The sequence below is a fragment of the Heterocephalus glaber genome, unplaced genomic scaffold (assembly GCF_053883595.1).
Source record: "Heterocephalus glaber isolate CG9 unplaced genomic scaffold, H.glaber_assembly_v1.0 deba00001698, whole genome shotgun sequence".
Lineage (NCBI taxonomy): Eukaryota > Metazoa > Chordata > Mammalia > Rodentia > Bathyergidae > Heterocephalus > Heterocephalus glaber.
Window position 1 is genome coordinate 2,144,155 of NW_028258419.1, and position 13,447 is coordinate 2,157,601.

The 13,447-nt window shown below is 38.9% G+C and overlaps 1 protein-coding gene and 1 pseudogene across 1 annotated transcript in view; one reads left to right on the plus strand and one right to left on the minus strand.

Moving 5' to 3' along the window:
- Hpse (heparanase) overlaps positions 1-11,987 on the plus strand; it is a 30,722-nt gene extending 18,735 nt beyond the window's left edge. Inside the window, exons 8-12 of the mRNA XM_004872330.4 lie at positions 367-473; positions 1,552-1,666; positions 3,663-3,781; positions 5,003-5,149; positions 10,435-11,987. Of these exons, the coding sequence (XP_004872387.1) occupies positions 367-473; positions 1,552-1,666; positions 3,663-3,781; positions 5,003-5,149; positions 10,435-10,594 (648 nt within the window). The 3' untranslated portion in view covers positions 10,595-11,987. The remainder of the gene's footprint in view (positions 1-366; positions 474-1,551; positions 1,667-3,662; positions 3,782-5,002; positions 5,150-10,434) is intronic.
- On the minus strand, positions 8,346-8,486 carry LOC147821779 (U2 spliceosomal RNA; annotated as a pseudogene).
- Positions 11,988-13,447: the final 1,460 nt, after the last annotated feature.

Genomic DNA, 13,447 nt, shown 5'->3' on the forward strand with positions numbered 1-13,447 from the left:
ATTCTGTAGGTGAGTACATTACATGTTTTTCTAATTTTAGAGTCAAGCACAGTATGTCTTCTTCACCCGTAGTTTCTTTCTTAGCATTGGCTTTTACCTAGGTATATTGACTAGAAATTAAAAATACTTCCAATAGCCTTTTAGTAGAACTAATTACACATTATAATAATGAGTTTATTTATATTCCTTCCATACCCTACTATTCCAATAAAAGATAATTGCCGAAGACCTAAATGACTGTGGACACACTTTTTAGCTAGATAGGACAGATGGGTGTGGTGACACAGGTTTTTGAATATGGTGAATCTTTAGCACTGTGCTTGGTCAGCTTATTTGTAGTTACCATGGCGAACTTTCTGTTCCTAGGTGGTGGAGGAGACCAGACCCGGCAAGAAAGTCTGGTTGGGAGAGACGAGCTCTGCGTATGGGGGCGGGGCACGCCTGCTGTCCAATACCTTTGCAGCTGGCTTCATGTGAGTGAAACCCGAATGGCTCAGGGATTCCTTCCATTAGTACCAGCCAAAAACAATGTCAAAGGAAGCTTTTGTGGCCGAGGCCCCAAAATCGAGCCAGAATTTGCAAGAAAATGATTGGCTAAAGCTTGTTGGACATCATTAACAGATGTCCCAAATGAATTATTGTAACAATGAATTAGTTTAGACATCTCCTGTCTTAATGATAGCCCAAAACATGCCACGGAGTCTTTCCACTAACAAAAATTCATTGTAAAAGAATGCATCTAAAAAAAAAAAGAAGAATACACCTACTACTGTGGCTCTGAGAAAGGTACTTACTGCATGTACCTGAATTGTAGATTCCCAAGAAGATTAGGCCCTCCAGACTGAGGTCACACAAGAGGGACTCCCAAAAATTTAAACATCTACTAAGTCACCTTAGTATCCTATACCACAAGCACAATTGCTTTGAACTGCCGGCCTGCTTCTATTTAACATGTGTCTCTCCTGTGTTTTGATCTAGAGTTCTGCATCTTCACCCTGAGGTTTTTTCCCTGTCCTCCCTCATCCTTATTCTTCCTTCTTCACCATCATTGCTGTTACCAACTTAGCATAAAACATAGATCCCTTATGCTCAGGAAGGCGTGAGGGACAGAGACTGGATGAGGGGAGGTGTCTGTAACACCTCGCTTGTGACTCTGCTGATTTCTTGTTTTGGCCACTGCTGACTGCAGTCTTCTCTTCGGTCCTCATCACACAGTGCATGTGTTGGGTGGGATGTGGGTTGAGAACTTGTCTGTGGGGATGGGAGTGTGTCTCTTGTGCTTTGTAGGTGTCCTCTTGGCCTGAAGGGAACCCCTCTGGCATCTTAACAGTCTTCCAGGATTTGTCATCATGCTCAAATGTGGGACAGTGTGGAGGGTTCGCTGCCACACTTAGTGGCCGTTTGGCTTCGTGGCTTAGTTATGACTAACGCCGCGCCTCTGGGTTTCTGTGCATTCCCCCCTGTAGATGAGCAAGGCAGGATAGTGTGTAAGTAGCATGGACTGCTTTTCGTTTTCAAACCTGAAGAAAGCCGGGTGTCGCTCTGTCCCAGGTGGCTGGATAAACTGGGCCTGTCGGCCCAAATGGGCATAGACGTGGTGATGAGACAAGTGCTCTTCGGTGCTGGAAACTACCACTTAGTGGATCAAAACTTCAAACCTTTACCTGTGAGTGACTGCCATTTTTCTATTTCTGTGCATAGTGGAATATGCCGGGGGGCCCTGGTTCTAAGTCCAGTGAACAGTCAGTCCTTCCCACAAATAGCCTGGCCATGGGATAAGGAGTTGAAGAAACCTTAGAGACCATCCAGTCTAACATATTTGTGTCTCAAGAAAAGAAATCAAAAGCCAGGAGTAACTTTCTAACATGTGGGGTATTTGTAGAATGGTTGTTGATATTTTTCGAAAAGGGGTAATTTGAAATTTTATGGCTCTTTTTACAAAATAACACTTTTGAATAAAAAATGTTTGGTGAAATGAAGTTAAAATTGCTATTGTATCAAAAGCTCTATTTTTATGTCATGAAATCATAATTTATTTAACTTTGTAAAAAGCCAGTACCAGCTGGGTGCAGCGGTGCATACCTGTAATCCTAGCACCCAGGAAGCTGAGGCAGGAGGATCCCTGTGAGTTCAAGGCCAGCCTGGGCTACATAGTGAGTTCAAGGCCAACCTGAACTACACAGCAAGACCCTGTCTCAAACAAATAAACAAACAAACAAACAAATAGAGCCAGTACCTATGTATTTATTTTTTTTAAACTCACCCTAAGAATTGATATTCTTGTTAATAATCTTCAAGATATTTATGAATAAAATCTCATTCTACCTTATCTCTAATTATGTCTGGTACTAAAGTAGGAAATGTAAATTTTTATCCAAAATTCCATCTGAACATATACACATATATATATAAATTAAGATGAAACCCATAAAAAATAATTCCTTGATTTTTATAGTATAAAATGCCATTTGAGGATATCTGTTTTCAACAAGAATTATTTGACTGTATTTAGTCAGTGTTTCACATTTCCTTATTGTTTAAAATATTATCGTTAATTATTCAAATCAGAATCCGAAGTTCACATATTACATTTGGTTAATATATCTCTTTAAGTCTGTGGTGTGTGTGTATTACAAGGGATTGAAAAGGGATTGAACCAGAGCCTCCATGCTGACCTACTTCACCATTCCCAGCGTTTTTGTTTTTTTTTTTTTTGTCAGTGTTCTCTAAGTTACTAAGTTACCCAGAGTAAGCTTGAACCCTGGCTAAGCTCATGATCCTCCTGCCTTAGTCTCCCAGAGTACTGGGAAAATATGTTCATCTTTAAGTTCTCTTCCCTCTCTGTTATTCCTTGTACTTTATTAATTAAAGAAACCAGGTAATTTGTTCTATAGTGTTTCCCACATTCTGGGTTTTGCTAAATTTATTCCTGTCATGTCATTTGACGTGTTCCTTTGTCCCCCATGTTTCCTGAAAACTTGAAGTTTGAGCATGTTGAAAATTTTTAATTTTGACAAGAATTCTTCATAGGTGATATGTTCTTCTATCAGGAAGCACATAATGTCTGCCTCTTTTCTTGATCTTCTTTTTTTCTTGATCTCAATAGCTAGTGATGATTGTTGCCTAATCCATCACTTTATTAGGAGGACTATCAGGTCTTAGAGGAAATTATTTGTTTCTTAAATGAACAAGCTTTATTTAAAAAATGTGTCCTTGTGTATGCATATGTGTGAGCGTTATTCTTTGAGCTCTGCTTTGGATGGAAGACAACTGAGAACAGGTAAACTTTCTGAGGGTTGAGTTTTTGAAATGTGTCTTCTACTGGCAATAAACCTCTTAATTACAGAAACAGAATCTTCCAGGGATAAAGAGCAGCAAACAAGATAGTTCCCTAAAATTCATGGTGGTCACCAGCATCCAAAAAAATTTCTACTTAAATACCCTTAGAATAACAGTTACCCTCTTTGTAGGATAACTGTCTTTTGCTGGTTTTGTTAAAATAAGAATAAAAATTAAGCAACAGCCCTCTTTTTTTTTTTTTTTTGGTACTGGAGATCGAACCCCGGTCCTTGAGCTTGTGCAGCAGGCAGCGAAACCACTGAGCTAAATCCTTGGCCCTTAACAGCCCTCTTTTGTTTCTCTTTGCCCAACCACCACACCAGGATTACTGGCTCTCTCTTCTGTTCAAGCAACTGGTGGGCACCACTGTGTTCATGGCAAGCGTAAAAGGCTCTGACCACGGCAAGCTTCGTGTGTACCTTCATTGCACCAACAGCAATCAGTGAGTAGAAACATACCTTTAAGTCAGCAAGTTTCAGTACACTGTGTCCACGGGTGTGTCATTATTCTTCTTCCTTTTATTTTTTTATTTTTGTATTCATAGTGCTATGACACCAGAATCTAACTTTAAAAAAACAAAACAAAAATAAAAGCATTGCTTAAATACAGGGATTGGCAGTCCTACTAAGATTTAGATAATGATTTTAATAGTCATAACTTATAATGGAGCTGTATCCTAAATTTTAATAAATATTAGTACAAATAAAACAAAATGATATTTATATGAATAATTCATTGAAGGATTATGAGTGATTATAAATGTAAGAATTGATATGCACAGTTATATGAATATACTTATCTTGGATCATGTGATAAATTTACCAAATGACAAAATAATCAAAAGAAGGCAAACAGGAGCAACAAAAATCTTATTGTCAAAAGTTGCAACCACAGTTGTAGAGTTGGAGACACCATTCAGAGCTTTTTGGCCGGGCTGGAGATTTAGCTCAGTGGTTCCAGTGCCTGCCTCGCAAGCACAAGGTCCTGAGTTCAATCCCTGGTACCAAAAAAAAAAACAAACAAAAAAAAACCCTTAAGTGCCAGAGTTTTTTGGCCCCTTTTCTGGCTTTAAGTAGCAAAATTTTTCCCTAAATCTCAGGGATTTTTTTCTTCTTCTGAGTTTCAATCTGCCATCCCCAATAGGATAATACTAAAATATTATTATTTCTAGCTCAGAAAGCCATGTAGAATTTCTGGTTTCCAGTGATTGAGAACTCTATGGATTGAGCTCAGCTAGGAAGTAGTAGAGGAATGGTTTGAATGGGTTCATTTTGAAAAATGTCAATAGATTGACTTTTCTTATTTCTTCTAAAGCTAGGAATAGCTCCTGTTTCTATGGTTTATAATTTGAATTCATGTGAGCTGACAAACTTTACAATTTACCATTTAACCTTCCTATATAAAAAAATGGGTGGTCTCACTGGCTTTCTAGAAATCCAGCCTGGTAGAGCAGCAAAGATCTCAGAGCTCTGGCTCAGAAAATGGCAGTGTGAAGAGCAATTTTTCGATGAATGAGACTACACGAGTGGTATTATCTTTAACAAGAAGGATACGAACAGGTCTCACATACTAATACTTAGTATCCATGATCCTATTTATAATCAGGTTCTTGTTTCCTTAAGTTCAGTTAATATTTTTGCTGAGTTAACCTATTTGCTTTTAGTCCAAGGTATAAAGAAGGAGATTTGACTCTGTATGCCTTAAACCTCTACAACGTCACCAAGCACTTGCAGTTACCCCATCACTTATTTAATAAAGAAGTGAACAAGTACCTTCTAAAACCTTCAGGCCGGGATGGATTACTATCCAAGTGAGTATTTTTCCTTGTTCATTTCAAAGTTGTAATAAATCTATTGGTGTTTATCAGAATAAAGAGATTGATAGGTAGCCAAAAAGGGGTATTTCAAGTTTGAACAGTGTTCTTAATATTTAGGAAATTTATGTATGAATAAAAGTATAACTCAGAAGTCCAAAGTAGAAGGAGATGAACACAAACTAGCAATTAGCTTAAAAAATAGTTTGTATCCACTCAATGAGTGTAGGTGATTAGACTGTGAAAAGACTTCATAGTCACTAAAGCAAAACTTACCTTTATATGATTGCTACTAGGGGCATGTGGGCTGGTATAAAAATACTATGTGAGCTAGATGTGATTTTCTTTTTTTTTTTTTGCTTAAATTCTTTTATTGGTACATTTTAGGTATACAATACTTTTACATTTATCATTGGGTGCTTGTACCTGTATGTGATGTATCTTGGTTCTTATTTTTTCCCCATTTCCTGTGCTCCCTTCCCTATTTACAAAGACTTTGTTTCCATTTTTTCCTTTTCTCATAATTTTTCCTTTCCCTTCTTTCCTTTCCCCTTCCCCTCCCACTTCCCCTACCCCTTTGGACCTTTTCTTCCTATTTCAAATTATCAATTATTCATTTTAATCATTTTAATCCTTATTGACGCTTTCAGTTTCTCACACTAGAGAAACTATTCGGTATTTACAAATGTGTGTCCTATTTATTTCACTTAAGAGTATGGCCTCAATATGCATCCATTTAACTATAAATGTCTCTAGTTTCTCATTCTTTATGGCTGAGTAGTACTCCATTTTATAAAATAAACCATAGATGTGATTTTCTTATAGCATTAAAGTAGGGTTTCTTTATTAGTTTGAGTGAGAAAAAATGGTCATAAACACCTGGACATTCAAGACAGATTATTTGAAGCTAGTCCTAAAACATTTTGGTTTTTAAGCTAATATTGAAATCCATCTTATAAAAGTACGCATCCAACAGAGAACCAAAGAAAGGCTCAGTCTTGCATGTGAAGGTTCCTGTGTGTGTTGGAGGGAGATCTTTTCAGTGTGACCATTCTCATAGTGGACTATAAGAAATAAAGATTTATACAATTACCACCATCTTTTCCCATCTTGGCAAATGCTATGTATGTGCTGTTTTCAGTGTCTATTAGCAGTGGGATGTGAGTCTACTTTGTCCGATGTCCTGTTCCCCACAGACAAACATTATTAGCATTGGGTACTATTCCCTTTTTTTCTCCACTGCTTATTAAAAACTGTAAGTACTACTGGTGCAACCACTGTGGAAATCAGTATGGAGACACCTCAAAGAACTAGGACTGGAAGTCCCATTTAACCCAGCTATTCCCCTGCTGGGTGTCTTCCCCAAAGAATTAAAAGAATCATACCACAGTGATATATGTGCACCCGTGTTCATAGCAGCACAGTTTGTAATAGCTAAAACTTGGAAGCAGCCCAGATGCCCATCAACTGGAGACTGGATAAAGAAAATGTGGTTTTTAAAAAATAAAATGGAGTACTACTCAACCATAGAAAATGAGAAATTAGAGACATTTATAGCTAAATGGATGCACATTGAGGCGAAACTCTTAAGTGAAATAAATAGGACACATATGTGTAAATACCGAATAGTTTCTCTAGTGTGAGAAACTGAAAGTGTAAATGAGGACTAAAAGGTGTAATAGATAATGTGAAATAGGAAGAAAAGGGGCAAAGGGGAAGGGGAAATGGGAGGGATAGGAGAAAGGAAAGAAGGGAATGGAATTAATATGAGAAAAGGAAAAAATGGAAACAAAGTCTTTGTAAATAGGGAGAGATGGAGGGGGTGAAGGCGAAGGGGAGGCAAAGGAGGGCAGGCAAAGCGGGAAAAAATTTAAAAAAAGAAAAAGAAAAACTCTAACTACTGTACAATCATACAACATCCAATGGGAAAAGAGAGGGACCTACAAGTTTTCCCAGGGTCTTTCCTACGTAGTCTTTTTAGACATTTTTAATGGGCTAAATGTTTTATAAAATTCCATGATCTACTTAACTGTTTAAACCTTTTATTTTTCCTGTTATAAGTATAAGCATCTTTGAGTAACAATACATTTCTCTTGTTATGCTCTGATCCTTTCTGAAACAAGTATGCTTAAGCATGTTTGTGTCTGATGCTGATGAGGAGGAAGCTTTTCTGAAGGAATCACACAGTAGCCATAGAGTTGGCAGTGTTTGCAGAGAACGTTTGGCCCAGTCACCCATCCCAGGCCGTCCAGCCCCACATGATCGTTCTCTGGAGGCCACTGCTCCTTGGCAAGACCGGGAGCCTCTGTCTGCACGCGCTGCTCTCAGTCTGGTCCCTATAGGAGAGGTTGCAAACTGCCTCATCCTGTAGACAGGAGGCTTTGCAGGATCCTCTTTCTCTGTAGGGCATATCTGCCTGCACTCTTACTGAGGATCGAGCCCAGAGGCCTGGGAACGCTAAGGACCTGCTCTCTTGCCACACTGCACGCGCTGCTCTCAGTCTGGTCCCTATAGGAGAGGTTGCAAACTGCCTCATCCTGTAGACAGGAGGCTTTGCAGGATCCTCTTTCTCTGTAGGGCATATCTGCCTGCACTCTTACTGAGGATCGAGCCCAGAGGCCTGGGAACGCTAAGGACCTGCTCTCTTGCCACACAATGCTCTAGCCACACCAGGTTTTCTTTACAACGGATTCTGTGGCAACTTGTGGGTTTGTTTTCTCCCCTTGCTGGGGTGGTTTACTTTAGGCAGCCATTCAGCTTTTTGGTTCTCCACTGTCCCTTCCTGCCCCTGTTGCCCTGTACCTGTCCTGCTGCTTGGGCGTATGTAACTTCTCAGGTCTCTGGTCCCTTGTGTCGCCCACCTCTGCCCCACAGTGGTGCCCAGAACCTCTTCTCCTCCAGGACAGATCTCACATGTTTGGAGGACGACTGGGCTATCTCCTCCCTAGGCTAAAGACGCCCAGTTTCTTCAGTGATTCCTCTTTTGGCTGCATTTATCAGACCCTGTTGCGTTCTGATCACATATCCATGCTTTACTGTTAGAAAACTGGTGAAGTTATAAAAGATATTTTATTTCCCTAACTTTCCTTTGATAAGTATATTACTTCCACTCTTCTCTTTATATTTTGCCTACAATATCCCAGATAATTTTGACAAATACCTAGCCTGTATATTTGCTTATATTAATGACTCAGAAAGTTAAAGTCGCCCTAAAAAAATTGTTTAATTGAACAACTTTTGTGTAGTGCCTTTGGAGGGTTCTGAGTATTATTTAATAAATATCTGAGTAAATATATTGCTACACTTGATCTTAGCCAAAAGGCCGAGAAGCGATAAGAGAAAATATTTTCTAATATAAAATCAGTATTTTCTATTTGTCTTAGATAAGTTTCCCAGCATCTCCAATTCTGCCAAATCCACTGCTTGCTAAAGCTTTATTTTATCTGAAACTTGAAAAAAAATGACTTCTACTTCTTTATCCTCATGTTGCAGTCTTCAAAATATAAAACAAGCTACTACTGTCAAATATAACCTCACCCTCACTGTCCAGCCTAATGTAGAAGTAATCAGCAGACTAAGCTTACACCCAGTAGCACACAGCATCTTTAAGGCTCTGAATGCTGGTCAAACAGCATGATTCTCATCTTTGCCACAGCAGCACTGTTCTAGTGATCAGGTCTACTTTTGGACTGAGGCTGCACGGGCCCTCCCCAAACACACTTCTGGAACTTTTGTTACAGAACTCGAAGCTGAGCATCTAACCAAGTTAAATGGAAACCATTTTCTTTTTCTAAATACTTTTTGTATTATGAAAACAGCACTTGTTTATTGTTGAAAACAGAGGATTAATGTCAGTTACATTTATGTCATATATGTAATACATGTACTCTGTATAACAGTGCCTTGCAGAGAGTAAACACTATAAAAGTATCATGTATCATTATTTCTCATTTGTGTAAATATAGTAACCTGTTAAATAATCCTACCAATATTCAATATTCATTCTGTATGTATATACATATACACTGTTTTTACTTAAGAATGGGGAATGGGTATTGTATATATTTTTTTAAAAACTTGATTCTTTTCCCCTTCATGTGCCTAATATTTATTCATAGCAGTTAATGTTCATGTACTACATAATTTTAATGGCTACACAGGATGCCATGGTGGGAGTCATTAGTTTTGTTTTGTTTTTGTACTGGGGATTGAACTTGTGCTTGTGAGGCAGGCGGCGGAACCACTGAGGTAAATCCCTGGTCCCTAGCCATTAGTTTATTTACTTAGTCCTGCACTGTTATTTTATTGTTTCCATGTAGCATGACTACATAGTTTTCTTGTTTTCAAGGTCTCTCACCCCCTCCTGTGTCTAAGGATCCATGAGAGGAAAGATTGGTTTCCATCCTTTCTGGGGTAGAGGCTCAGCACTGGGCTGTGTAACCTAAGACACATCAGTAACAAAGCCGTGACTGTGCTGCAGGCTACACTCACACCTGTGGGCTTTTGTGTTGACACCTATAGCACAACAGTTTTCAGACGAGGTTGAGGAGGAAATGTCATAACCATAATCAGGAAACCATAAACAAAAATAGGCTTTGGAAACATTTAAAAAAATGATAGTAGTGTCTATTCTGTGTGAAATTGTTTTTCATTTTATGACTCAGTTTTTGAATTCCAACAATGAAATACACAGAAAACACAAGCTTTTCTGTGGTTTAGCCAAACAACATTATTTTTGTTTCACTATAGCAATATGCATTCTACCAAAATATCTTATTAACGAATATGTACTTCGTTAATGGGGAGCAAGGGGAGTTAGGTAGTTTATGAACAAATTTATAGGACACAGCATTGATTATCATTTTTATGTTAAATTAAAGAAATTTACATTTTATTCCATATAGATTTCTATTTGCTTTAAATAAAAATATTTTCAATTATTTTCCATCAAATTGCCACAACTCTGCAAGGTATGTCATGTTTTCCCTTTTTGTCCCTCTGCCACATTGCCTAGCATAGGTATCTGTATTCTGTTTTCTGCCAAGGGCCACATAGTAAATATTCCAGGCTTTGCAGCCCACATGGTCTCTGTCCAACGACTCTTCTCCATGGCAGACTCAGATCACCTGGGTCAAACCCCACGGACATAGTGTTAAGATACTCGTTATATAACATGGGTTGCCACAAACAAAATTTTGGTCCAAATAAAAGATTTTACAACTCTTTAGAGCCGTGGGGCTTGCACAACACGGCTGACTCAGGCTCCTCTTTCCTCTTTGCAGATCGGTCCGACTCAATGGTCAAACTCTGAGGATGGTGGATGACCAGACCCTGCCGGCTTTGACAGAAAAATCTCTCCGCCCAGGAAGCTCACTGGGCTTGCCAGCTTTCTCGTATGGGTTTTTTGTGATAAAAAATGCCAAAGTTACTGCTTGTTTATGAACACGAAACACAAACGCCAGTCCTGAGGTTACATATTTCAAATGCATTGATGAGTAAACCAACACTTGAGCTACAGAAGGCAAACAGATCCACTACAGATCCACTAGGGGGCGCTTCTGGGACACGGGGAACACCCTCCATACTAGATGTAGCACAGTAAACTCTGGTCTAAGAACAGTGCTGATAATAATAGAGAATAATACCACGTGGCAGACATGATGCTTAGCATTTGGCATGCACTATTTCTAAGGATATGGAAAATGTATACGAATGCTCCCAGTACGGCCAGGAGGCAAGCACGTGGAGGATGTGTTATTCACTTTAAGAAAGTACTTGTTTTATTTTTAGGAGCTGTCAGATTCTTTCCTTCACTTGCTATCTTTCTGGGCTCCCATGGGGAAACTTTATAGCCACAACCTTGAAATTGGTTGTAAAAAAGAAACCTTCTCTCTGCACTTTATCAGGAGCAAGATCCAGCCACTGTTCCTCTTCTCTCTGTCCTATTTGTCTTCATCAGTAGTAGTTTGTGAGAGGACAGCTGGTTACATATGAGAATGTCAAAAATTGGTGAAGACATTTCAGAGGGAAGGGATTATGTAAACTTCAAAGAAAGCTTTTGAATGACTGTAAATGAGATTGATTTACCAAGAGATGTTCTCCTAGAGAACATCCAATATATTATAGTCACCTGTTAGTGTTTAATTTTTCTCTACTGTTCTCATTTCAATTGGGAAGTGTTGAGCTGTAAGTAATAGAAAACCCCTATTCAGGTGGCTTGGACAATAAGGAAAGTTATAGCCCCACATAATGAGAGGTTCAAGGAGGGCAGACCCTGGATGTGTTACCTGAGAGGCAGGCTCTTTCCCTCTCTCTGCACTGCCATCTTGAGCATTGGCATCATTCTTGGTCTGGTAACATGACTGTAGGTATTCTGTGGTCTTATTCAGACCTGGTTGCAACCAGAAGAAGAAGATGAGCAGTCTTTTCTGAAGAGCCCTTTCCCAGAGGTTGTCCCAGCAAACCTCTCCTCTTCCTTCATGTTGACTAGCCAGGAAGAAGTCATGTGGCTATTTCCCCAGTCACTGCCCATGACCACCTGATGCCTAGCCCTGTCTCTGAGTGAACCCCATTTGGAGTGGAGAACTTGGTTCTGGGACATTCACTGCTCTGGATATGAGAGTTCTGTGCTTATCAGAAGCAAAATATAGTAATTTCCCCTAGTTTTTAATCCTCCTAAGGATTAATATTTATATTTATGCCTGTGACTATTATCTCAAACCTAAGTACACTTATAAAGCTAAAACTTAAAATTTGGATGGTTCCATATGCTTAAATTTTATATGTAAGTGATTTTTATATTTTCACATTTGAAATAAATTTTTTATAACCTTAATATCACATGACTAATTTTTAATGAAACTAAAGCTTACAGATTCCTACATTTGGGAACTTTGTTGCCCTTCACCTTTATTTGTCTTTTCAGCATCTCTCCAACACCAAAGGACTTGACCTTGAAGAAAAAGATGATTAAGCACAAACACATAGATTTAGTCATGACTGAAGTCCTGTCTTGTCCGTTTTTCCCCTAACCCTTCTACTTAATAAATTATTTTATCATCCCTAATTTTTCACTCATATTACTATAATAATCTCTTTGGTGTTCATTTTGACTTTGCTTAAAATTCTTAACAGTCTCCCCATTTCTTACAGACACAAGGTCCTCCATCACCTGGCACCTGTCTTTTTCTCCAATCTTAGCTCTTGTCACCCTCCCCAGGACCATGGGTCTCTAAGCACAGATGGGTTGAAGAGTCCGAACACATGTGCTCTTGGACCTTTTGTTCCCAAATCTTGCATGCTGTTCCTCTGACTTGACATGGACTATCCTAATGCTCCTCTGGGGGACAAACTCATGCTTATGAAGGAAGATGCAGCTCAGACACCAATTTCAACATCTCCTCTATCATTCAAATACGGTTCCTCCTTCTCTGCTTCCACAGCACGTTGCACATTTTCTGTGGTCCTTGTGACCCTTTTGAATGGAGTGTGTGAATCTGCTTCATTTGACTTGAAGCTTACGAGAAAATATGCAAATGTCTTAATCAACTTTGAATTACCTATGCTTAACAACTTGTAACCACACACAAAAGTAACCAATCAGCTATCTTCTTTTTGTTTTTAATTAAGGGTTTTTATTTTGCTGTTTTTTGGGGGGTTTTTTGTTTTTTGGTACTGGGGATAGAACTCGGGACCTTGCCCTTGCAAGGCAGGAGGCAGAACTACTGAGCTAAAGCCCTGGTCCAGCTGTCTTCTTAATGACATAAAAGAGTGTTCAAATTTGAAACTAGGCTGAGGTATTTTGGGTTTGAATATTCAAAAATCATTTAATATTTCAAACCTGAAAAGGTATTATCTCCTACCTCTTTGAAAATCTTTTACATTAAAATTAATGTCAGTGAGCTGTCACTATTGGTGGGTGGTTATATGAAAAACTGGCGGCCTGATTATGTGAAGAAAGGAACACTAACAGTTATGTGCTGAGAAATATTAAATGTACAATAATTTAAAGTTTCCCTTAACCTCCATAGGGGAAGCTCTTGTCCAGTCCATCACCTCAGTGAGACTTTGAGCCCACATTCTTCTGTTAGCAGTGAGTCAAACATTTATTTTCTGCATTGCATCCTATTGACTCAAAATTGCTTATAGCTTTTAGTTTGGTGCTTGTGGTTCACTTTGTCTCCATGAAAACGAGACTTTCCAAGTCCATGTATGAAATGCACGTGTTCACAATTTTGGTATTTATACCCTCCTCCTTTTTTTAAATGACGTAGCTGGTCCTGTTGTGGGAGACTC